A 25,774-nucleotide genomic window follows, 5' to 3' on the forward strand; every position below is an offset into this window, starting at 1 on the left:
CATTAAATAACTGTTTGATATTTTGATTGTCTGTCTTGTTTCATGGAAGTGATGAAGCACTTATATTCAAATATGTGTGTGAAAGTGTACTTTGATTGAATTGTTGTAGTGCTATGATTAATAATTTAATTTATCTGATTACTTTTTTGTTAAAACTCTGAGACTGAATTAGTTTGCACTAGCTCGCTGTTTTCAGCCCGTGAGTTATACGCACGTGAAATATCCTAATGTGGGATGTAATCCATATGTTAAATGAACGACATCTCAAGCTCCCCTGTCTCTTCTTTACTAGAATAAAATGCATTCGTAGTTCTTTAATTTTGATTTATTTACCAAGATATTAAGTTTAATACACTTTGTATCAGTAAGCAGCTTGGCTTATCAGTACTGTGAAGGGCCGTAAAGCTATTAGCTGTAAAACACAGTTTGGGAATCACTGCTGTAATAATATGAAGCGTATTTAAAGTGTTCAAGTGATGTGCGCATAATATTGTTCATTAATTTGGAAATTTTATTTTCAGATCTTTCCTAAATTTGTTGTTGCTGCTGCAAAGAGAGTTCCAGAAATATTTAGCCAAGCAACTGAAATCCAGCAAGAAACATGTTTTTCCTCCTTAGTCTAAATGCTGTGCCTCACGTACATTGCTAAAAGTAAAGGATGAAGTTGATGAAACGAAGCCAAGAATTTCAAAGTTATAGTTAGTAAAGAGTCTGTGCTGGTGGGGCTTTGGGTTTGTTTTTTTTCTGTAGTGAAGTTTGTTGCAGTTTTTTCTTATAGGTATATGAAACTGCATGGCACTGTTATTGGTTTCAAGTGAAATTAATAGACCATATTATGTATTATTGTCTTCTTGTTAACGCTATTCTGTGAAGGAAATAAGATTACCCTTAGAACATGTAGTGTAATGTTTTGTTTTGTTTTCTTTATTAGTTTTGCCTTGGAATACCGAAATGTAATATGAATCTTAATTCTTAAAAGACAAATTAAGTATTTGGTGTGCAAAAAAAAAAAAAAAATTAGGAGTGCACAGAAACTTGCATTGATCGCTCAAATTGAAATGCATTGATTGCTGCTGTTTGTTTTAAGTTGTGTGTGAAAGATTTTGTGTGCTTGGTTGATTTAAAAATTGAAACATTACAGCTTTGAAAGACTGAAATATAATATAATATGATATGAGTGGCGGGAGGACAGGGTTTGTAATTATTCTAATGTGGCTCATGTAGTTGCTTTCAGGGTTGTTAAATCGCCTGTTCCTACAAGATTGGTTCATGCGAAAGCACATTTTGCATCCTTCATGCATACTCAAAATTGTGTTTAGATGTAGATGTGTGAAATTTTAACTGAACTCATGAGTGATTTGCTGAGTCATGTACAAAGTACATTTGTCAAAAGGATTCTGTCAACTGCATTCATGTACAGAGCCAGTTGCCAAAAAGTATACGGTAAACCATTCCTTCTGTAAGCACAAACTGTCTGCCAGAAATGGGTCTGCAAGCATCATACCTAAAGATGTTGTATTTTGGGACCCTTTATGTACATTCAGAATTTAACTTCTGATGTACTCTTATGAAACAGAAATGAAATTTGATGCGTTTTGTTTTCTTTAAGCTAAACTTTCCTGGGAGAGTGTAGTGTTATTAAGTATGATATTTTCCTCGAGTAACTGGTATTGCTATTTGCTAGTGGCCTACTCTTCATTTACAGTGTGCAAAAAGGAAAGATTTTAAACGTCGTCATCATTATCATCATCATAATAGCGAGTGGTTTACAGCCTTTTGGCCGTTTCTCAGAGTAGCAGGTGGCAAGCCTGCACCCTCCATACAATTTATACTCAATCTTGATTTGGCTGCTAGAGTTCTCTAGTAGCAAATCAGAAGAGACATGGTTGAGAAACATGGCCGATGAATTTTGCTTATGAAACAGTTCTTTCGTGCACATTTTGAATGTATAGTTTTAAAAAGAAATATTTCTTATTAGGTTAAATATAATTTTATTGTATAAATGATCCTAAATTAATGTTATGTTGTAAATGTTTACAAGTTAATGACTGTAATATTAGGTAACCTAAAACTTGCATGAAGTACTTCGTGCAATGTTTTTGTTGTTATTATTTTATAACATAGTTGTGGATTTTTTTGCATCAGAACATATCACGGCACTTGAACCTAATTAAAACAAAATAGGTTCTGTTCCTATTACTCATATAAGTTGGCAGATGAATTGAATTTTGGGTCACTTTCGATCTGCAGTAAGCTGTTTGGTAGAAGTGGCAACACAGCGATTGTTAAGTAAGTGCTTTTATGTGCCACGCAAGGTATAGACCTTCCTCCGACTGTTTTTACAATTATGTCGTATTTGACAGCTTTCAAATTTCTCTTGTTTCATAACATTCAAGTCATGAGGTAGCCTCCCATATTCATTCACAGCAGTGAAAACGACCTGATCATATGAAGATGAAAAGATATTTTAGAAGTAAAGCTCTGTCCTCCTTTACCAAATGTGCCATCTTCAAGATCGCTTGCCAACGCCTCTACTACAGTTCAGACTTTTATAGTTTGTCTTGGAAGCAGCGTTTAGATGATGATGATGATGATGATGATACACTGCCAGCCGTCACCCTAATGTCTATTCTGCAATAATGCAATGTTTACACCACGTGGCTCCAGTAGTGTGAAATTGAGGTACTGCAGATGGTTGGTTTGCATCATAGCCAAGTGTCTGCACCGTTAGAAGATATGGTCAGATTATTTGTATCATTTCCAAGTTCCATGCCTGTAACACAGTTTCCTCTGTCAGCTTACAAGATTACAGTGCACTTCACAATCCTGAGGATTTGAGGACCTTCATCACTGTAGTGTTGTAGTAGTTTTGGTACCAAATGTGTGATTACAAACTACAAAAGTGAAAACTGTAATCAGAGTTTTAACTTCTGTCCCCCACATTAAGTGTATGCCAGTTATTCATGGGAGATGCACGATTAACGGAAATGGTTAAAGTGGTGGTACAGTTAATTGGGTTCTTTGCAAGGCAAAGTTGTCATTTTTATAGACAAGTATTGTCACTTTACTACTTGTATCTTCATATGTTTTAGTATATGTGTAAAGTTGTTACTACTTTTATGTCAAGGGAAATCATATGCCATTTTTTAAAAGCGAAGTAATGGTGAAATATACCCACGTGTATATAGATATAAGCAAGTGCTGCCTACAAATTTGAACGTCTGTTTAGGTGAATGTCTTTCTGAGTGTTCAAAATGATGAATAAATGGAACAGTTTGGGGCCTCTTACATGTTTGTAAAAGAACATTAAACACACATTTTCACAGATTCGCTGATCTTATAAATTGTATACATTTAATTAACATTGGTAGTTTCAAATATGTATACTTTAAAGTTTTTCCTTCAGAAATTTGCTGACTGTGAAAAGTTTTGGTATATATCTATACAGTTAATTATATTTCTTGGATTTGGTTTCTACAAAATGCAAAGAGTTCACAGTGTTAGAAAATGTGGGTGTTTCAGATCATCTTGATGGCTTTTTGTTTTGATCCTTTACAGCATCACGCTGCATTTCACTGGATTGTATAGCTGTTCATGTTTGCAATCTGATGCTGGTCAGTGACCCATTGATGTTCCATCATTTTTCCAGTAGTCGTAACATAACATAAACTGGACTGTTGTGAATACAGTGCACCATCCACTTTTAGTAAGGTGTTGGTTTATTTGTTATTTATAACTTTCAGTAATAATTATCTTTTTATATATTTTTAAATTGTCCAATTCTCTCACTCTTTTATTGGTACTTTTTAATATTTCACCACTTAGGGTTTATTTTCTTAATAATTTTATTTTGGTGCGTTTAACTACGATTTAGCTATTGTGTCTAGATGTCACTTATTATTCATTCCAGTGACTGCTACCAGTTTCTTTTATAAATATGTGTTGGCTTACAGTAATTCACAATAAAAAAACTTCAAATTAAAAATCAGTATATTGTAAATTGGAAATTTGTATGTAAATTAATGTGTGTGCTGTCAGTATGTTGTGAATGAACATCAGTGGTGGTTTGAAATAAGCAGAATTTACACACTGCATGTTCATACGGCGAAAAATCTTCAATTTAAACATGATGGTTACTATCTCAGAAACAACGTATTATATGATGAACATGCTAAGTAACAACCAATATTGGGATAGTAGTAACATACTTGATCTTAAACATTTTTTGACCTCTGCAGTATTCATTCATGTAATAATGTAATGTGACTGTGTTATCCATATTGGACAACGATTTAGTTTTGCCACTAAATTTTAGTTAGGGCTCTAAAATATGAGACTACATGAGAATTTCTTTATCCATCATGCCAGGATACTCAAATCCATGACCCCATTAAGAAAATAATGTCAGTAGCTATAAATACGGTGTATTTATATTTTTTTATTTAAATGACTGTTTCAGAAACAAAGCAGTAACTTCCTGCAAATACATAAAATTCATGTCCTTGTCAGTACAGTATATTTACATTGCTGAAATAAGTGGGAAAATTTATCTTCGTTATTCCCTAACCATGGTTGGGTAACAGGAGTTTCAATGAAGCAAGCAGGGAATATGGAGCATTTTATGTTTTTTTGTTGTCTGGGTAGTGAAGTAAAGGAGATTCCAGTGAACTTTGGCATATGGCTTGGGAGAAACAAATGTGCATAGATAATTCTGGACTCTAACCACTTAGAAGACCAAGACACATTGGAGGATAATAATAAAATGTATCTTAAGGGCATTTTTTTTTTTGTAAATGTGAGCTTATCCCTTGGTGGTACTTTGAAGCTTCAGATTGTAATACTACAGTGTTTCCTTCGAATGTTCATAATGTAGACATTTTGTGCCTACATGTAATTTTCATTAAGCTCTTTGAGTATACGTATATCAGAATTGTTTCGCAGAGAATGCATGGAAGTGGATACAAATGAGGATATTGATTTTTTAAACACAAAACGTCTTTCTTTCAAATGGTTTCTTGCAGATAATGTGTATATGTTTTTGGGGCAAATTAATTTAATGCCATCAACCAAGCAGGAGTGAATGTTTTCAGCTCCATCCAGAACTTCACATTCAGTTACATTACAGCATAAGACCTGGCCACAGGATTGCTAGAGTTTTCCTGTTTCTGAGTATGGACATAAAATGCAATTCTGAACTCCATTTCAGGCACAAGACCAAGTGAATACAGTTCAGGTTAAAGGTTACATATTTGTGCTCTCGAAATATAATTGGATGTCAATATTGCTTTCCGTGGTCTTTGAAAATTATGTACATGCAGGCAGACTGATGGATACTGTAACATGTGAACGTGGCACAATATTGTCTTGTTAATATCTAGAACTTATATGTCATGTATATTTAACTGGATGTGAAAATCATTTGGGTCTTGAGGCCAACTGGCTGCTGAAAGCTAAACTTCATGTTTCTTAGTTACTAGTAAAGGGCTCCCACAACAACAAAAATTTTACAGTTGAGAAGTTTTATAGTAATTTTGAATAGACAGAATTATAAATGGCATAGGATCTGGTTATGCAAGCAATGCATTTGGTACTCAGTGAAACAGATTATGAAGTCACCATGAACTTTGTGTATGATTGGATTTATGCTGTATTTTATAATTATATTTGTTTTGCAACCCGTGTCTCCCAATACTCTTTTGCAGATATATTTGAACTGCAGTAGTGAGGAAGCACGCAGTGTGTGCTGTAAGTTAAATTGTGTTCTGTTTGCTTTGTGGGATTCACACTACCACTTGTGGACAATCTGTGAGATTGAAAAATGTTGATGTTATAAGTATCATAATTAAGTTACATGTATTTTTCTTTCTTGCCACATTGTGATATAGACAGGGAGTTGAATCTGAACCAGAAATGCACATATTTTTCCAAGATTCACACTTAAGTGATGTAGACCATAATGAATGTTAACATGTCTTACATAATAATTTATTGTGACTAAAAGTTGTATATGGATGTGAATATGATTTTTAATTGATAAAGGTTATACTTCACCCTTGAAAGAATGAAGTTCATCTAAATAATATTTAGAAATTCAGTTCCTACCACAGAGAACATGTCTCCATTAAAAATATTGATTGATTAATGATCTTTAGGGAAATAATTTATCTTTTTCTGAGGATCTTATAAAACCCACAGATACACTGCTGGCAAAATGTAGAGTTCATGAATTTTCAAGCATGTGGCTTTAGAGGTTAATGGTACAACATTTAAATCAAGATGTCACTGTTGTTCTGAGAAACCCAGATCTCTCATTTCATTTACAATTTTACATTTCAAGGAAGATTTGTTTAAATCATATTGCGTAAGTGGAAGGTAAACCAAACCGCTCCAATCAGTACAACTCCCTGGGTATACATAAGTTTTCATATTGTAAACATTTCTGTTCAGTGGTTAGTGTAACAAGTGACAAATACCTAGTGCATACATCATGGGTACTGCATTTCATCCATTTGTTGCTGAATTGTACAGGGTAAACCATCACATTATTCTAGGCTTATTTTATACATAACACTCAGTTAATTGAAATTGTAGGTTGGAATAAATAGTAGTATCCTGATTTAAATTAAACAGTTCTATAATGATTTTGGGGTACAGCATCGGAGACAGTAACTGATGCTTTTATGATGACTAAATTTATGAGTAAACTCAAAATAATGAAGTTCCTACAGACTAAAAGGATTTTACTTCAGCAGTTTCATCTTATGAGGTATCAGGAAGCGTTGATCTGTGGCTGTTCCATAAGTAGAAATGCAGAAATTTAAAGAGAAGCAGCATGCTTCTGTTTTGAGAAACCTTCCCCAGTCTGTAATAATTTTTGTATTGTAGATAGCAGAAGTTCTTGTAGGACAATAATTTAATTTCACATTATTCACCAGTACATGATACAGCAAATGTTTGCAAAGTTTCAGGACTCATTATGTAAACATTGATACTTAGACGCTATTATTATGCATCATAGTTAAAATGTGGTCACTAAAGCAATCCTAGAAGTGAGTTGGATGTTGGCATTATGACCTTTCACTGCTCATTGAAGTCGTAGTAATAGAATCCCAACCAGCTTTTTCTGCACTTGGTGAGGTGGAGGATGGCCTGACTGGGCATTGCCCTCACATCTCTTCTTTCACAAAACTTCTTTTGAATAGACATGAATGTGACCAAACTGCATCATCGCATGCTTACCCTAATAGTCAGCTGATGTGAGTGCAGGTGTCAGGCATTTGATATTCTGTGCCAGGACGGGAATGGACCTGTCTAAACCGTGTGGAGATGGGGAAAGGAGGAGTTTTGTTGTTTACTGTGTACATGAATTAATTTGATAATGTATAGTGTACTTAAAGATCAGTCCTGGAACTTTATGGATGTGTTGTATGTTTGAAAGGTATACAGATATGGTTATACTGTATGCCAGGATCAGTTTTTTTTTCACTAACTACATCATTGTAGAAATATTTAGTGACTGAACATAGGCGTTTGTGAAATGCTTGTTACTTAAAGACTTAGGCATATTTTGTAATCAGTATATAATGCACATTTTTACTACTACAGTCAGGTAAGATATTTTCTGGAAATGTTCCAGTTGGAATAGCTACATTACTCTTAAGTTACTATAGTGGTGCTTCCCCCCTCAAACTCGATCTACAGTGAAGCATTGTCTCAAGGTGGTTGAGTGTAGATATGTGTTTTGTATTGTTTGGTGTATGTATATATGTTTGTTAGTGCATATCACATACCAGAGATTCAACAATTTTGGTGTGACTGCAGGAAATTTGGTGTTAATGTAAGAAAAAAGATCCTGTGCATATTGGGAATATTCTCATTGCCATTGTAACAGTAGGTTTCTATCAATATGGGCTCTCATTTTTAAGCTATAAAATGGAATCTTATATAGGAACTAGCAGAATAATTCTTCTATGGAGCCAGCTTAACATGGTATGTTTGATGATCTGCCATGCAAGCTTTAAAAATATATGTGCTAAATAATATATATGTAGTTATTACATTGTATTGTTTGCAGGACAGCAGAATTAAAAATGGGTGTGAAAGAAGGTAATGGAATAAGACTCCACATTATTATTTTAAGTTCAAAAATGAAACGCATGTACTTGAAGAACCAGGGCAGTTGGAGTAATGCAGTCCTGCAAACCTCCAAGACTGAAAATATTTAGTTTGTGGTTTATTTAATGATGCTGTATGTGTAACATCAAGTGAGGTTATGTGACTTCTGTATTTAAATTATGTATAATTGTAATATACCCTCAGTTTCTATAATTGTCAAGCCTACAGGACTAAAACTTTTGAAATATGCTGTTACAGCAGTTGTACAATAATAAGAGCTTCTTTAGTTTTGGCAAGTGGCCACCTAGCTTCCTTTCACTGTAATAATTTGTTGAGCTCCCCTCCCCATTTGTATTTTACAGAAAGTTTGTTTTTCTTTGAACAGATATTTCAGTGGATACTACAAGAAATGAAAGTAGGACATGCCAGTTTTGTTTAACATTGGATACTAGTAAAAAAATTTGAGGGCAGGGATGTGGAATTTGTATATGGTAAACTGAGTCACAAGTGATAATTGTAGTGTTGTTGAAACTGAAGTGTATCGCCGAAAGCTTATCTGACCTCGTGGCCTTGGCACTAGGCCCAGTCCTATATCTTGCCTCCTATGCGTGACATTGTTCTGAATACAAGGTTGAAGTAGTGAAACTACAACGTTGTGTTGGAAATTTTAGAAAGGTTAAGATTGTTATAACTCGAAAAGGATGCTTTTCTGGACCCATGTTCATGTGGACTTTTTTCATAATTTTGGTGTGAACAATTTCCTGTTACATTTTGACAATTCTTCAATGCAGCAAAGAAGACTCAGAATTTTACAAATGTAATTTTTAGGGTCATCCCCACCTGTCTGCTCAAAGTATTGTTATTCAAAAAGTAGAAATAACTACTGAGAAAGTCCACAGTCAAATCATGCATTAAAATGTGAGATACATGTTACTTTGGTATTATGGTGTGGATCAGAGTTCCTGGATATTTCTGTTTGTTTCAGACTTTGTTGCATAATATAATTTTTACAGTACCTGATGTTATGTCATAACCAGATCGTGTCACATATGAATAGTTACAGGATGGTTTGCAGATTTTGGAATTTATCTCACTGAAATGTGGAGGTTAAAGTTTTGGTGAGACCAGGCTTCAGATTCTGTCCAAAGTGTGTGCCTGAAAACCAAATTGTATAGCAGGTCAGGCATGTTCCTTCACTAGTTTTAGTTGCCACAGTAAATCATTAAGCATTTGTGGGTTAATTATGTATATGCACACACACACATTCTGGGGCTGTTTTTAAATCTGGTAAATGCAGGACAAATTTGAACACAAATATCTATACACTAAAACTGAAAACAAGAAAATTTATATATAATATATGATTTATAATATAATTTGTATTTGCTTATTGCATGAGTTGAGTTGAAAACAAGGCACTGTTTAGATGAAAAGGTGGTTTCTTATATAGGCTTAAGTCAGTCTTTATATTAAAAGAGTGATTGACTTCTAACTTCATTGTAGGATTTACCTGTGTAATATACAGTTGTAAGTATTGTAATACTTGATTATAACTGATCAAAAGGTAGTTGAGCCATAACCAGTAGAAATAACGGAAGTAGTGTAAATTGATTGGATTTTGAAGTCCAAGTATCAATAAATTTTTTAAGCCAAAACTGAGTGTTGACCTTTGTTGTTTTCCTACATGATTCCCAAAATGTGATAACATTTTATGTTTAGAATGTTTGAAAAAGGTAACATAAGGAGCACACTACTTGTGGATTTATTCCTTGAACTTCAATAAACACATTTCTTACATTATGAAAATTGACAGTTTGTAAGAAAGCTGTACAGTGCAGAGCCCACCATTAAGAGAAAAAGATTCCAATTTGAATGATTGCAAGTGCCAGAATAATCTGTACTTAATTTCATATGAATATGTTGCTGACACTACTGTTGTATTGTGCTTTTGTCAGACATTCTAGTAATGACACATGTTCATAGTTTTCTCTGAGTGTATTTCTAGACCAGCCTTGTTGGCTTCTGTTTGGAATTTCAGGGTTCTTTATAGTATTTATGTTTTTGTTCACTGAATTGATATAGTACAGAACCAGCAGCTGGCATGGTCCATTCAATTATATTTCCTTCAGACTAATAGCAATTTCAAGGGAACATTAAAAATTATTTATGTAATTTCTTTGTCTTTTTCAACAGTATTGGCCTTAATAACATACTTTAACTAAACTCTGCCAGTTTAGAAGTGGATAGGGGTTGTGATCGCATGGACATGGCCATCCATAACAATTGTTATGGAATTTCCATGGCAGTTGCAGATAGGTTGATTAACAGCCTCAGATAACAAGCATAGAACATACACAGGCCGCGAGTTGGGAACCCATAACCTACCAGAATCAACAGTTGTCTGTGGGATGCAGGCACAGATATACTATAGCCCGATGATTACACTCGACGTGAAATATGTACAAACGACATTTACCTGCTATCATCAAGAGATCCAGTACAGCCAACACGTCGATCGGAGAGTCTTTGCTCATGGATAATAAGCATGTTTTGGTCATTAGCAACGTCTAGTTGGTTTGACACGTTGATGTCTTGAAATTGTTCAAATCTTATGTATAACTAATATTTTTGTAAAGTTGATATGGGTGGACAGAAATTTCAGTACGATGAGAGTGGAGGCACATTCTTTTACTTTCTCCTTTCATTTCTTGCTCTGCTCTTAATTCCAGGAACATATTATTGGTGGCCACATAATAGAAAAGAAGGTAAGCGTGGGACATAACCTTTTTTGTTGAACGTGTGGATTTAAGTTTTATTATAAGGTCATATTCAAATAATACAGCTAGGTTCTCTGGAATGTATATAAATTCTATTATAGATCGAAATTAGAGAACCGATAAAGATTTTTAATCCACCTTTAGGCTAATCACATTTGTATCGTCATTGGAATAATGGTTCTCGTAATGTAATTTCATTATATACGATTTTCGTTATAACTTTCTGCTGATTAATGTTTCGAAAATATTAATTGTTTGTGGTCGGTTTATAGCACAAAATATTTGGTTTATTTAGCTCTTAAATTTAACTTAATCACTAACAGTCATTGATTTTAATACATGCATCCCATTTATTTGTTTAATTTTGAAAACCTGTGACCCTTTTCTATTATATTTGAACAGCATGCAAATTTGTATTATTTTGTTAGCATATTAATTGAATGCATTTTTTGGAGAGGGGGGGAGGCAAGTTAAAATTTTTACTCTGAAGAGCACTTAGCACAACATGGTCTGCAGTAAACTATTCTGTGTATCAGAAAGGATCTTTCTTTTTCATATCCAGAAACCACAGTAAATGAATGTCAGTGTGATGACTGCAAAAAGAAGAAGTTTTTACTTCGGTCTAACGAACCGTGGAAAGGAACCAAACACCTATTTACGTAAGCTTGGATTTACCTTTATAAAGTACTATTTTGTAGGTTACGTGTTCATCGTCTGCTTGTGTTATCCTTTCCTGTTCCCTATTTCATCTCTCATCCCTGATTCTGATGGACAGTCATCTTCTTTTCTTCATCCTGATCTCACCACCATTCCTACATCTCACCTGTATTCCTACACTGAAAATGGAAGCAGCAGGTTTCACCAAAATCTTGGTAACTACCTACATGGCTATATAGTGTCACAACCCAGAAGACCACAATTTAAACTTTCACAGGTGATACAACATGAAATCAATACTTACATTAGATTATGAATGTGATTTGGTCACCTCAGATCTGCTTTTATTAGTGTATCTTTTATAGTTACAAATCTTATGCTATGATCTGGAACACTGTGCTTTGATTCCCATCATGGCAGGAATTTTCTTTTCCCCACAAGATCCAGACTGGCTGTGGGATCCACGTAGCCAAAGTTTCCTTTGTGTTTTCCATCCAGTGACCATAAAATAAATAGATTAAATTAGTAACAGTAAGAATCCACAGAATGTAATATAAGATGTTTGGAGCAAACCAAATAGATTCTTATATTTTTGCCATTGAATGGGAATTCAGTATTTTATGAATCTGCATGAAGCAGTTATGTTGCTGCAGTATAAATAAACTGTAGTGACTCTATTAAAAGGGGGACTTGCTTTGTACAATAAGTTACTAAAATTAATTTTGTTCCCATTCATATTACTGTGAAGTACAACATGTCCTTATTATGTTTTCAGTAAACTACTCATCATTTCTGGATGGTTGATCCTGATTCTTGTCGCCTATAAAGTTTCCCAGTTTGATTATGAATATGCTAATTTTGACCCCTATGAAATTCTTGGGGTACCATTGGTGAGTTGATTGTTTTTATCGTCTTCTTTCCTGAAAGGAGGTAAAGGTTTACAGTGCATACATATTTGTCCATGTTGCCTTGCCCATTCTCTGGTTTTCTTTTAACAAGAAAAACAATAATCATATTTCTTGTAATGATCTTATCTTCTGTGGTGGAATTAATGGATCTTAATATGGTATCATCTGTGCTTTGGACAAAACTAGTAGGACAGTCATGCTTGATTTTGAGGTGGGCACCATGTGGTCTCATGGAAATTGTTATTGGCAATGATTACATGGCGGAACATCCCAGAAGGCAGTCGTCCTGAAATGTTAGAAACTCATTTCTGTCCAATAATCGACTTTGATGTTTTATCTTATGGCTATCTTTAATCTTTGTACATGGTATCAAGACTTATTACATCAGAGATAAAATTATATCTCAAACTGTCAATATTGACATGATCCAAATGTGTTTGACATATCTGGTATTTTAGATAGCACCCTTTAATGGCAGAGGCGAAATAACATTCCTTTGTATGTAGGTGTAAATATGAGTGTTTATTACCCAAACAATTCATATCAAAAAATTTGCAGTCATGATTTAGAATTGGTCGTCCCATTTGTTACGCTGTGTGGACTTGTAGATACCAGTGTTTTGGAGGAGCATATTGTCACTATCTTCAGCCCTGATGATGGAAGCAGTATGTTCCAGAAACAGTAGTATCTATCTACAAGTCCACACAGTGTTACAACCCAGATGACCAACATTGATACCTTCACCTACTATAAGAACGTTAAGTATCATGCTGATGTAAAATGTAATAATAAAATTACTATGTTTTTTTTTATCTTTGGCTATTCTTAATATGAAAGCAGCTTCTAATACTGTTGCTATTGCTGCTATTAGTCACTAGTGTACATTTCAGACATTCATTCTTGTGTTTGGTGCGCTTATTTATTAGATTTCATTACATAAAAAGCACACTAAATAAAAAAACCTCATTCTATTTAGATTTGTAACTTGTTTTGATGTGTTTTTTTAAACTTTATGTGTATTTAATGGAATAAAATTAAGCTTTGTTTAGACCTTTAGGTGGAGTGACATCATGGCTCAGTCCATGCTTAAATTAGGGCTTCCAGTATAAAATGTTATCAAAATCTGAAAAGAGGGCCATGCAAAAGACTTCCTAAACATGAATGTATATTTACAGGGCTCGTCACAAGCTGAGATTAAGAAGTCATACAGGAAACTCTCTCTCATTCTTCATCCTGATAAGGAAACTGGAAATGAGAAGGCATTTATGAAACTTACAAAAGGTGAAATATTTATTTTCCACTGTTCTATAACAGTAATAAAATTAATTTCTTCAGTGTGGACTCATCAGGGTAACTTATGTTCAGTATGATTGAAGTCAGTTTAGTTATTATTATATGAGAAATGAAGGATTTAACTCCAACGGTATGCTACTGTGACACATGGCCAGCTAAAGTGCACAAGTGTCGTGATGCATGGCTGGTAACGGTAGAATCTTGTTTTAAATTGTAGCTTAGGCCACTCTGATATTTTGATTACATCTCATGAGACACTGTGAAATGAAAGTGGCCCTTGTGTGAAAACTAATTCATTTATTTTTAAAACCTTGCATTGTAATGACAGAAATTTGAATAAACTAATAGCACAGAGTAGAGTCCTTGAGGAATTAATAGTATGCTTAGCTAGTCACGATATTCCCTGCCTTTTATGCAGTCTGAAGGTTCATTACTGTGCTCACAAAAGCCCACCACTGGTCATTATCCTGAGACAGATCAACCCAGTTCACGCCTTTCCTGCAGTTTTAAAGAGAGCCACATTCTGACTTCATTGTAACATTGTCACTTAATTAAATATACCTTGGACTTTCAGCATACCAAGCCTTAACAGATGATGAGGCTCGTCGTAATTGGGAAAAATATGGGAACCCTGATGGACCGGGTGCCATGAGCTTCGGAATAGCCTTACCATCGTGGATTGTAGAGAAGGAGAATTCTGTGTGGGTAAGCCACTGCAGACAATATTATGAACAGAATTGAATTACATTTGACGTTCACATTTGCAAGCCACAGAGACACATTTGAGCATTTAAAAATGACTTTCACCCTGTGTACAGTGACTGCTTTGGGAATTTCTTCTACCCACATAAGTCCGAAGATATTACAGCAATTCTCCAAGTATTCCAGTTGTATTTTTTGTATTGTTCGCTTATTGCTGTTAGTGTGACTACAAGTAGCGGGATAGGATGGACAGCCTTGTAGCATGCAGTGAGAAATTGAAATTGTTGCATGATTTTAGCTTGAGTACTGAAAGGAAGATACCATCTGGAAACCCTAAGTGTATATTCAGAGATAATATTAAGACAGATCTTTGAGAAATGGGGCATGAGGATGTTATGATGACATAACTGGTTTAAGATGAGGTCCAGTGGCTGGTGGTAGTGAGTATGGTAAGACACTTTGGGTATCCATAAAAGGCAGGGAAGTTCTTAACAGGTTTATAACTATGAACCTACACCATGACATTATTTAGGCGGTTTGTTTTAGATTTTTTTATAATCCTACTCTTACGTTACTTGATGATTTGGGAGTTGGCTGTACTCCCATATTCAGGAGACTGATTGTCATTATACTGGCAGATTCTTTTGTCATTTCTTTTTTATTCTTAGTGACAGCTGTTGGGATTGAACCCTGGACCTTTTTGATTATAGGCTAGTATCCTAACCACTAGATAAAAAGAGGGAACAGTAACTTGTAATTCTCATTCATGCAGGTTCTGGGGCTGTATGCTCTCGTGTTCATGGTTGCATTGCCCACCGTTGTTGGAATGTGGTGGTACAAGTCTATCCGCTATTCTGGAGATCAGGTAATATGCTGTGGTCATTTCCATATCCCTCCATGCTCCCTAGTCATAGTCATATAACTAATTTATTCCAGACCACATCTGCAGTCAGTACATTAGTATTACATACTAGTCTTGAAACATATCTCTCTATAGTGCACACTTTCTAGAAAATTTGTTATCAAATTGTTGAAACTGTAAGTTCACTCCAGAAATGATCGCTCTTCAAAGCCTCTGGAGTAGAACCTTGGACAGTTGTATAGATGACAGCAAGACATACGTGTACCTTAAAGTGCTTTACCGATGTGCTGGTCCATTCAAATGATAACTTTATTTTTATTTTTTTGCTGTGGTAATGTTTCCTCCACATTGCTTCTAAACTACTAATTGTCTTTGTGAAACAAAAGTTCATAGCAAGTTGAAAGTAATGAGTAAATTATGTTGAGATTAACACTTATTTCAAGTGTCCTAGACGTGAATGAAAACCACTGAGGATGCAATTTGTAACATCTTTATTATCTCTGTACATTCAGGAATTTAATGTCACTTACATTGGTGCTGTAAGACAGATGTGTAAAAAATTAAACACTGTAATGATGGAGCAGAAGACATTGATACATGAATGGGAACCACTGAATGAAGGGATTTTATCTTGTACAAGGAATAAACGCCGCCTTTGTATAGACTAGTCTGTATACTACATGATTCTGTATGTATGCAGGTTCTCCTGGAGACCACGCAAATGTACTACTTTTTCTTCCACAAAACTCCGTCCATGGCTCTGAAAAGAGTGATCATGATCCTTGCTGCATCACTAGAGTTTTCGAAAAAGCACAACGGAGAAATTGTGGAAAGACAGACGGATGCCGAAGAGGTTCCACATGTGAGTACGAATGCTTCCTACGTGTCCTGTACTCTTCGGAGTACCAGCTTGGTTGAAATCTTTTAGTAAGGAAAAAGCAGCTTCTAAGGCACCGCAAAAGAGAAGTTTGTAAGTTCGTTCTTTTGTGGACTGGTGATGTATCTTAGGTATAAGACTGGTTTTAAATGCCTGGTGTATTGGTGTTACGAGTGTTATTGTGCCAGAAGGTACAACATAGATGGGTGGATGATATTAAAATGGATCATGAAGAAATAGGACTTGATGATGTGGACTAGATTCGTCTAGCTCAAGACTGGAGCAAATTGCTGGCTTTTGTGAACATGGTAATGAACTTCGGGTTTTATAAAATGTAGGAAATTTCTTAACAAGCTGAGCCAACTTTAGCTTCATAACAAGAATAAATAGATGATAAATCTAGCATTTTTAAGTTGTCTGATTAACATCTCTAGTCTTTTTATGCAGAAAGTATTTTTTTTAAAAGAATGGTAAGTTACTTCAGTATATGTGTTTTGCATGTTTCTTCTTGGTATTTTCAGTTAATTAAGCAGATCTCAAACTTGAGTGAGAAGAATCAAGAGCGTCCGCTCTGTTTTGCATACTCCGTCAAGGCACGTGCCTTGTTATATGCTCATCTGAGTCGTATCACATTAAATCCTAATTCGTTAGACAAGGACAGGCAGTACATAGTGAAGAAATGTCCGTATCTCATCCAGGAGATGGTGAACTGTGTTTCACAGCTCGTTTTACTGGCATACGCTCGAAGAAGTAAGTTCACCATTGGTCATAATTGTTGCTTTTTATGTAAAGACCTCCTCTTCTTTTATGAATTATGACTTTTGTCCTGTTTCAATTTAAAGTTAACTTCTGGAACTACGAATTCTTCTAGACATTAATTGGGACTCTTGGGCGAGGGGTCAGCCCTTTTGCAAAGTCGCTAACTACACAGGACAACACAGCACAGAAATATATTGACAGTATGGTATCATCAGCACCAAGTAAAGTTTTTTAATACTAGACCAAGGGACTTTAGATCTAGCTAGAAGTGTTAAATTATGTTTAAAAATGATTGTGTGATATGCCTTCCACTTTGATAAATTCAACAGATGGTTAAGGACGGTATGTCGAATAATTTATTTGTAACAAACCAAAGTAGGAGTTACCCAATAACTTTGATAAGTATTTTAAATGTATTGATTAAGGTTTGTACTGGAATATAATATGTGTATGTCATTCATAGAGTTATAATGATGCATTAAAAAATGTTTTATTGCTTTTTGTGTTTTTGAACAGTGCCTTTTTTCCCCCCCCTGACTGTAATTTGTTGTTATTGATTCTGTGTTACAGTTCCTCATTTACCCAACATTGATACAATAGAAAACTGCATGAAATTGAGTCCAATGATTGTGCAGGGGATGTGGGAGTTCAAGAGTCCACTATTGCAGCTTCCATACATCACTGATGAAAATCTAAAATATTTTTCATCCAAGAAGGTATTAAAAGTAGCAACTGTGTGTGTGTTTTTTTTATGGGTTGTGGTGGTTAGCATTTCATGAGATTTTGTGAGTCAGCGAACCAGAGTATTGTAAAACCATTTTAAATGTTGGTCACCACTCATTGTTTCATACACTGAGGGTGCATCAAATTTTAAAAAAATGTTAATGTGAAAAAAGCAAGTTGAGTAAGAGTGCCAGATTAAATTTTTAATAGATTTGAATTTTTTTTTGGAGAATTCATAAATTACAAAAAGTACTGAATTTGCATACAAAGGTATCTGTGTTAATATGAAAATTTTGGTTGAAGGGAGTCTGGAATATTGGTATTTTGTGGAATAAACATTCAGTGAGTTAGTGGAAAGAACAGGAATATAAAACTGGCCAAACTTTAAGGAATAAATTGAGGGAATATTTTAGAGTAAGTCAGTGAAATGTAAAGAAACAATAACAATTAAGGAATTTGTGTACTTGCATTACAACATTCCAGCTGCTTGTTAAAGTTACTAGTTATCTTCTACTCTGGTGTGTTACAAATGATGAGGAAGTGATGTGCTTGCAGATTTTCATCGTGTTTACTGTAAAAGTAAATGCAGTAATTTATGAGGAATATGTCTTATTGGTGCATTTTTTAAAATAATATTTATTTCTCTGACGGATATGACTAAAATTTTGTGTTTTTTAGCGACACATAAAGAGCATTCAACAGTTTGCACAGTTGAAAAATGAAGATCGGCGGCACATATTGCAAAGCTTTTCAAATGAACAATATGAAGACGTAATGAAAGTGGTTGGGAAGATGCCGTACATTGAACTCCAAGTCCGTTCTGAAGGTGAGCATCGGTAACTGTGTCTGAATGTGTGATTCCCAGTTGGTTAAGAGAGCAGTCATGCTTACATGCTCTTTACTCTGTTTTGCAGTGATTGATGATGAGAACCCCACAGTCTACACCGCTGGTGCTATCGTCACGGTAACAGTTAAATTAATACGGCAGAACATGAGCGATTTGTTTGGGGATGACAGTGTGACCGATAAGCATGAGCAGCAGGTTGCGTCTGGTTTCAGTAAACTGGGCGAAGATGAGGAAAAGGAGGAAGACAGAAAAGAGGAGCTGGTAAATGTACCATTTATTCAGTCATGTGGGTTGATCAAGTGCAAGTTTCTTTAATATGTCTGGTCTGTTTTAGAAACATGCTGATTGTGTTAATGTATTTTGTGACCTCATAAGACATTTATTACTTTCAGCTACCATTTGAATTACCCTTGCCTGCTTGTTTAGAGCCTAGTAATGACCAGAGGAAAGTCGCATTTCTTAAGACCAAATTAAATATCTTGTAACCATTTTTGTCCTACCGGATCTCATCGTCTGCTGCTTGAATGTGTCAGGGTTAAGTATACAAAAAACCTGTATGTATAGATATTCAGTGGACATATATTTTTTGCTTTCGTGGGTAGGAGTTCTTTATGAGGGGGTTCTAGAAGACATTTAAAAGGTGCAATCCATTCCAGACTACATGGGGTTTCCATACACATTCCTTGCATCTTGTCATTCATACCCATTTTAATAAAAATCTGTCCAGTGGCTCTGCTGAAGCATACAAACAGGCAGGCAGGCATGATCAGCCCAGAATGCACATAACTATGAAATGGCAGTATATTTGTCCAGTTGGGTAAAATATGGCACTAGTATTTTTCTGAGCCATGGTTTAGAATGTTACGTCACGAAAATTACTGTTCTTTGCAATGTTTGCATTATACTTGCGACCAAAATGAGACATTACATGTAAAAAAATGACATTTGATGCTGTTTAAAAATTGTTATGGTTGCTAAATAATGTACATTATACAAATGTAATTTTTCGCTGTTGACATGAGATCATGGGCATAGCAGCAAAGTGTGGCATGTTAGAACATTGAACCAAAATTGGATCATAATTGGAACATATTTCACTTAATGCACTGTGTGATGCATATTCAGTATATTTGCGTATCTGGGGGCCGTCTTCTTTGACCGCAGCCAGAGGATATGCCACTCTGTGGTACCAAGGAACCAGCTTAACTTCTTTTGCTTGCCATTTTACTGTTTTCAAAGGCGTGGGAGATGTATTACTTTTATTTTGGTTCAGCTGTTAATAAGAACAGGCTCTTGATCTGCAGACGAAGAAACCGGTATGGCAGAAACAACAGAAGAAGGGTAAGAAAGGAACAAAGAAGAATATAAAGAATCAGAAGCCTGTTGGCAGGCCAATAGCAGCTAAGAAGAGTGAAGATAAAGCGTCTAATGCCGTAGAGGTTCGTTTTTATATTTTATGTTCATAAGTGACAGATTTACATTAAAGAAATCTTTTAAACGTCTGAATGGACGTCAGCAGCAGTGGTGAAGCAGGACTGAAGGAATGTGGCAGATCAGACATAAAAGAGTAAGTACTGTGACATAACATGAAGTTAGAGATGTTTATAAACCACTCACAAACTTTCTTTAATTTAGTTAAAATTTCTAGAAGCGTCTGTTGTCTCTCATGAAGATGAAAACTGGTAATTCTTGTTAACCTTCATTGCTGTAGCTTAATTTTGATCCAAATTTGAATAAACTCATTATGAGAACTCATAAATACATTTCACTAAATAAATGTTTAGTATTTAAGACAAACGTTGTAGGCATTATAAAGTAATTTTGTTCTGTGACATACATTACATTCACTTAAGTGTGACTACTTCTGATCATCTTTACATCTCATTAGATGCCATATAACTTCTGCAGTTGAAACAGAATCTTTTAATGACCAAATAACATGTGTAAATCCCCTGCTTAGGCAGCACCCAGTAAGCAAGAAGGGGGCAGGAAGGCAGCAGCGGACACGGGGGATGAGAGTGAAGGGTCGGATGACGACGTTGAACGTTCAGATGATGATGAAGATCAGCACAGTCAAGGAGAGAAGGTGAATTTCTTTGTGTAATTTGTGTTATTGTGTTTAAGTATTTATTGTGCCCATGAGAATTCATCCATTTACAAAATACCTTGAGGTTTGAGAACAACATTTTTGTGATTCATTGTTGGTTACTGGAAGTATCTCTGAAACTCAGTTTTTTGAATTTCTGAAAGCTACTCTGTTGAATTACATTCAGTTGTTTTCACATCATCATTGGTTTCTTTAAATTTAGGGAGCATGGAAAGTGATTGGGGACCATATCTGATAAATAGGATGGTTCACACTTGCTACTCTAAATGGGCAGTTTCATAGTCATGGAGCGGTTGGTCACTCACCAGATTTCCACTTTTGTAGCTGTTTCCTCGATCACAAAGTGTATATATAATACCCATAACATGAGTCTTTCTTTTTAGCTCGTCTCTGTGTTTGAATTGCAGAACATTTCAAATTTTGTCTTAGGTGTCAGCGGAGGATGATGACACAGAGTGGGAAAAATTTCAGACACGACTCTCAAAACGTGAGAAAGTATTAGAGGGCCGCAGTAAACAGTCACATAGTGTGCACTCTCCATTTTATCCTGAGGTAAGTAGTCCCATTAACCTCAGTGAAAATAGTTCTTGTAGTTTTTAATCTAACATGTTCCTATAATTATCCCAGGCAGTTATCGTTGAAACCATGAATTTATTTTTTGTGATAATGGTACAGGACAAACAGGAATATTGGTGGATTTACATAAGTGACCGCAAGAGTCGGACATTGTTGACTTCTCCGTACCATGTGACTGCACTGGTGGAGGAAGAAGAAGTGCAGCTCAAGTTCACTGCTCCTCGCTGGCCTGGAGTCTACACTTTCACTGTCTGTGTCCGCTCTGATTCATACCTTGGGTTTGATCAGACGCATGACATTAAGGCAAGTTTTAAATTATGTTTTGCTTCTTAGCCGAGGTCAAGGAAGAGAGGAGCTATACCTCCTCTCACCCCAAACGCCTACATGGCGTATAGTGGGACAAACTTTACTTTACCTTACATGTAGTTACTATTCTCTGGAACGTCTCATATTTGCCCACCACATCTCAGTTTGTTTGACACTCTGATTTCTAAAAAAAAACACTTGTGGTCCAGCCTATGGACTAGGGAGTGGCTGCCATCTTTATATCAAATTTCTTTAATAGAACTCTTTCCAAGGTAATGTAAGAGAATGTTGGTGAAGACAAACCGACTGTTAAGGAATCCTTTACTATGTGATCACAATTTTATTTCACTTTTATAACCAAGCTTACTGTTGAAAATATCTGCTGAGGAACATAACCTCAAATTTTAACACAAAGTCAGTCTTCAACCAGAGACTGTACCACTGTGCAGAAATATTACCATTGCGGGTGTATAAGAATATGATTCCTTTTGCCTTTTTGAGGGCATAATGTATTTGAGATTGATTTGGATGAATACTTAACACAGAGTGATCCTAAATAGTAAGACCTTTGTGACATATGGGGTGTGATAAGATCAGTAAGTTTCAGTGGGAAGTCATAATACAGCCAAATATTGTGACAATGGAAAAAATGGTAACTGGCTTGAGTCGCAGAGGGTAAGCATGAAATTATCAAGTCCTTACTGTGTTTACCTTTCTGTAGTACATTAAATGAATAAGAGGCGTGAGGTTGCTTTATTCATTGTGCTGTGTAGTTGGATGTGAAGGAGGCTGCTGAAGTTCCAACAGAGCACCCCCAGTGGGATATGTTGGATGATGAAGAGGAAGAACCAGAGGGAGATGGCAGTGATCTATCAGAATTCACCACAGACGAAGATGTTGAAGAAGAACAGGAAGATAAAGTTGTGTTTAGAACGAGTGAGTAACGGAGTTCAGGTTTAGCTCCATGCCTAAGCAGTATTTATAAATGAGTCATTGCAGTCTTTAATATTTCTTTGTATTCTGTTGTGTCAGGCATGACATGCCATGCCATGCCATGCCGTGCAGTGCATCGAGTTTCAGCAAATCGCTAAACTAGTGGGCCAGGTGATCTAGAGCAAGGGCTGAAATGCTAATGTATTTTCTTGTGTAATTTGTGCCACTACACATTTCAGATGATTTAAAGGGAGTGCAGAAGTATCTCGTTCACCAGACTGCAACTGCAGGCATCATACTTTCTAAGGGTATAAAGGTGGGGAATTTTGGATGGGTACAGCCTGACATCTGACGCTAATTAGCTTTTTATCTTGGATTTATTGTAGCATTTCCTATAAGTACAAGGATGATATCAGTGGGGGGAAAAAATTGTGAATGCCCATCTGTGCTTTATTGATTTGTTACCTCTTAGCAAATTGCCAGTAACTTGGTGCCAGCCTGAAGAACTGTGGTAGTTGCATTTCTAGTGCTGCACTTATTCTGATCAATTGGCTTCTTGTGTGTGTGTTTGTGAACATTATTTAGATTCTCAAGGCCTTCTTTTGAACTGGATGTCATGTGTCCAGAGAGAGACAGTTTTCGCTATAAACCACATGCATTAAATGATGAATTTCCACTCACTTCACAAAATTGGATCATGCCTGATATTCCAACTTGATACATAATGTGACTCCAGCCACCATTTTGTGTTTCTCATATGATTATGGCACTGTTTATCTCTGAGTGCATATGGAAAAGTCATGAGAGGCTTGTGAGAATTTATGAATGTCTGTACCGTATGTGGCATTTGTTAATGCATTTGTCGCCAGGCTTCAGAGGAGAGAAGAAATGTTTGTTCTATCTTTCATTTGGCAGAATGACAAGATGTTCCTGTGGTTTACACAGTCAGAAGAGCAGAGTTCATACCTCGTGGTTGGAGGCTGTTACATGAGAGATGTCTAGTGTATTGTCTTCCAGCATATTTCAGGCAAGCATGAGGCACACTTAAATAGACAAGGAAATGCATAAAAAGATGTCAGAATTCATTGTTATATTTAAATAAACCAATGAAAATTATTACTTTATTTAATTGCTAGCCCATTTAATTTTTATGTCATGGATAAAAGAAAGAATTATGAAATTGTACAGAGGCTACCAACAGCTTTTCAGAATCAAGAGTTGACAATGTTGAGGTACCGCTGTACGTTATCAGGGAGGTAGCGGGGCAGTGTTTACAACTTTTGCTAGTGTGTGGATTATCCACAAACTAGTAAGTTTAAAGTGAGACCAAAGAAGTCATATAAAACCAAACAGTTTCTGTTTATAGGGAATGTATAGGGGAAGTTTTCATGATTCAAATTAATATTTATGAAATAAATACATAAAATGTTAACACACAGGGATAAAATTAAAATTAAATTAATAATAGAATATGCTAAGGCATTCTAAACTTAACTACTTCTAGAACAACCCACAGTATGTGTTACCAGTTTTTATTTAATTATAACACAAATGTGGTTATAGTAAACTTCATGGGATTGATCTAGAACTTCGTATCAAGAACCATATTGATGCTGACTTTGAAGGCATTGTTTCATTTTCTTTGCATTTGTGGTGTAAAAAGTAAAGTCATAATAATCTTATTTTTGTAAGCACTTTCAGTACTTTACAATCAAATATACCTCTTTCATGTTACAGGTGTTTCATAGAAATTAGAATCGAAAAGAATCCAAGTTTCTTGTAAGTAAGAATATTTCTTTGTGTAATATAGAATGTAAATGACTGTTTGCTCTAAGAAGGGCAAAAGAATTTTATTTTTATTTTATTTTATTATTCCTTAAAAGATATTTATTAATTATCAGTGTTTTAAAAAAGGTTAAAGATTTGTAATGGTGTAGAATCTTATTGTACTTAATATAGAATTAAAATATTACCTCTTAAATTCAATAATTATTTTCAGAAGCAATATTCGTTTACATCTAATATTTTATCATTGCACAGCCATAGGTATTTAATTCACCAATGAAAATTTATTTTGGACTTAGAAACATGAAGGCTACAGTAAGAATGTACATTTTTCATGTAATGTCAGTGTTGGTATCATTTTCATTACATACAAAATAATTAGATTGAAGATTGATTCTTATCTTCTGTTCCTGTTCATAAGACATTTTTACTTTATGTAGGTCATCCAACAACCAATCATTTTCATGAGTCTCTCTGTCTTCCCAAAACTCCTCCGCCTCCTCAGTTTGTTTCCATGCCCTTCCGTCCATCTGTGTAACAGCATTCCTAATATGTTGCTCTAATTTTGGTCTTAGTCTCCTTTTTGGGCATCTTCCTTCGCTTTGATGTTCCATACCCTATTTGGAATTCTGTCATAATTAACAGAACATGTCCACACCATCTCATCCTGAGCCCTGATAATGGAGGCTGTAAGTACCTTTGAAATGTCAGTCAGCATCTAGCAGACTGTGGTGCAACATCCCAGAAGGCAGCCATCTTCAGACTTGTCATTGTGAGAACCTGTTAATTTTATAAACAGGTCCAGCATTAAATACCATCCAAATACCTGAAGGTTTGTGTAAAGTGTTGCAGTAGCATACTGCTAAATTATTCACCACAGAATTGAAGTTTTATCAGTAGCTTTGTAGTATGAAGGTTTTAATATTTTGTTGACATATCATAAAGGTTTTACTTTTGTTTAGAACTCACCAACTGTTTGTTTTTAAGATATATGTATGTGCACATACTAGCATTATATCTGTGTTGCATGAGTAAAGGAATCCATTCCAGTGATGTGAGCTCCTGTGGGATGATAGACCGTGATGAAATTAATGGCCAGCACTGGAATCTTTAGTTTACTGTGGAAACAACCATAGTCAGGTTATTTGTACTTTCCACATTCAGTCTAAACTCTTTCAGGGATGTAAGACAAATGGCATATTGAAAAATTTGTGTTAGATATAACCATTATTTTGGACATGTTAACTGCGGATCGTTCCTAAAAGGGACGAGTTAAATAATATGAAAGCAATAGCATAAGTTTGTTGTTGCATATCTGGTACACTTGAGGCAACTTTGGAGTAACTTATTTTAAAGCAGGTTATGTATGCTTTCACATTACTGCGCCGTGTGGAGTGTTAGAAGTCTACAGACGTAGCGGAGGTGCTTACTGCCTCATCTGAAACGTCCGTAATCTTTTATCAGACCACACGAGACGAAACAATCCAGAAAACAGAATTCTGATTACTCGCCGCCGTGAGAACCTGTCACCACACTAGGGAGGTTAT

General features: G+C 35.4%; 2 protein-coding genes and 1 long non-coding RNA gene across 5 annotated transcripts in view; 2 read left to right on the forward strand and 1 right to left on the reverse strand.

Annotated features, from left to right (window-relative positions):
• Positions 1-9,770, forward strand: part of akirin — a 14,943-nt gene extending 5,173 nt beyond the window's left edge. Inside the window, exon 5 of the mRNA XM_022078302.2 lies at positions 522-9,770. Coding sequence (XP_021933994.1) covers positions 522-532 — 11 coding nt within the window. The 3' untranslated portion in view covers positions 533-9,770. The remainder of the gene's footprint in view (positions 1-521) is intronic.
• Positions 9,771-10,582: 812 nt separating this feature from the next.
• Sec63 (translocation protein Sec63) lies at positions 10,583-24,615 on the forward strand. 2 transcript variants are annotated; one of them, XR_002545439.2, is made up of 18 exons: positions 10,583-10,880; positions 11,455-11,551; positions 12,325-12,439; positions 13,633-13,738; positions 14,325-14,455; positions 15,225-15,317; positions 16,015-16,176; positions 16,713-16,941; positions 17,521-17,666; positions 18,352-18,499; positions 18,588-18,781; positions 19,825-19,959; positions 20,481-20,606; positions 21,057-21,179; positions 21,303-21,506; positions 22,283-22,445; positions 23,358-23,469; positions 24,180-24,615. XR_002545439.2 is itself a non-coding variant. In XM_022078295.2 (17 exons), the coding sequence occupies exons 1-17, from the start codon at positions 10,757-10,759 to the stop codon at positions 23,360-23,362; spliced, it is 2,301 nt and encodes a 766-aa protein (XP_021933987.1). In that variant the 5' UTR covers positions 10,583-10,756; the 3' UTR covers positions 23,363-23,558. The 2 variants fall into 2 exon arrangements, 1 of the variants encoding a protein (XP_021933987.1); XM_022078295.2 differs by lacking the exon at positions 24,180-24,615 and having other exon boundaries at positions 23,358-23,558.
• On the reverse strand, positions 24,492-25,772 carry LOC110836753 (uncharacterized). Of its 2 annotated transcripts, none has more exons than XR_015532760.1 (2): positions 25,235-25,772; positions 24,492-25,007 (listed from the first exon to the last, which is right to left on the reverse strand). It is a non-coding gene; the product is annotated as an uncharacterized LOC110836753 (long non-coding RNA). The 2 variants fall into 2 exon arrangements; XR_002545441.2 differs by having other exon boundaries at positions 25,197-25,769.
• Between the last annotated feature and the right edge of the window lie 2 nt (positions 25,773-25,774).

The sequence above is a fragment of the Zootermopsis nevadensis genome, unplaced genomic scaffold (assembly GCF_977971745.1).
Source record: "Zootermopsis nevadensis isolate Lab colony 2312 unplaced genomic scaffold, Znev_1.0 Znev_ptg000061l, whole genome shotgun sequence".
Classification (NCBI taxonomy): Eukaryota; Metazoa; Arthropoda; class Insecta; order Blattodea; family Termopsidae; genus Zootermopsis; species Zootermopsis nevadensis.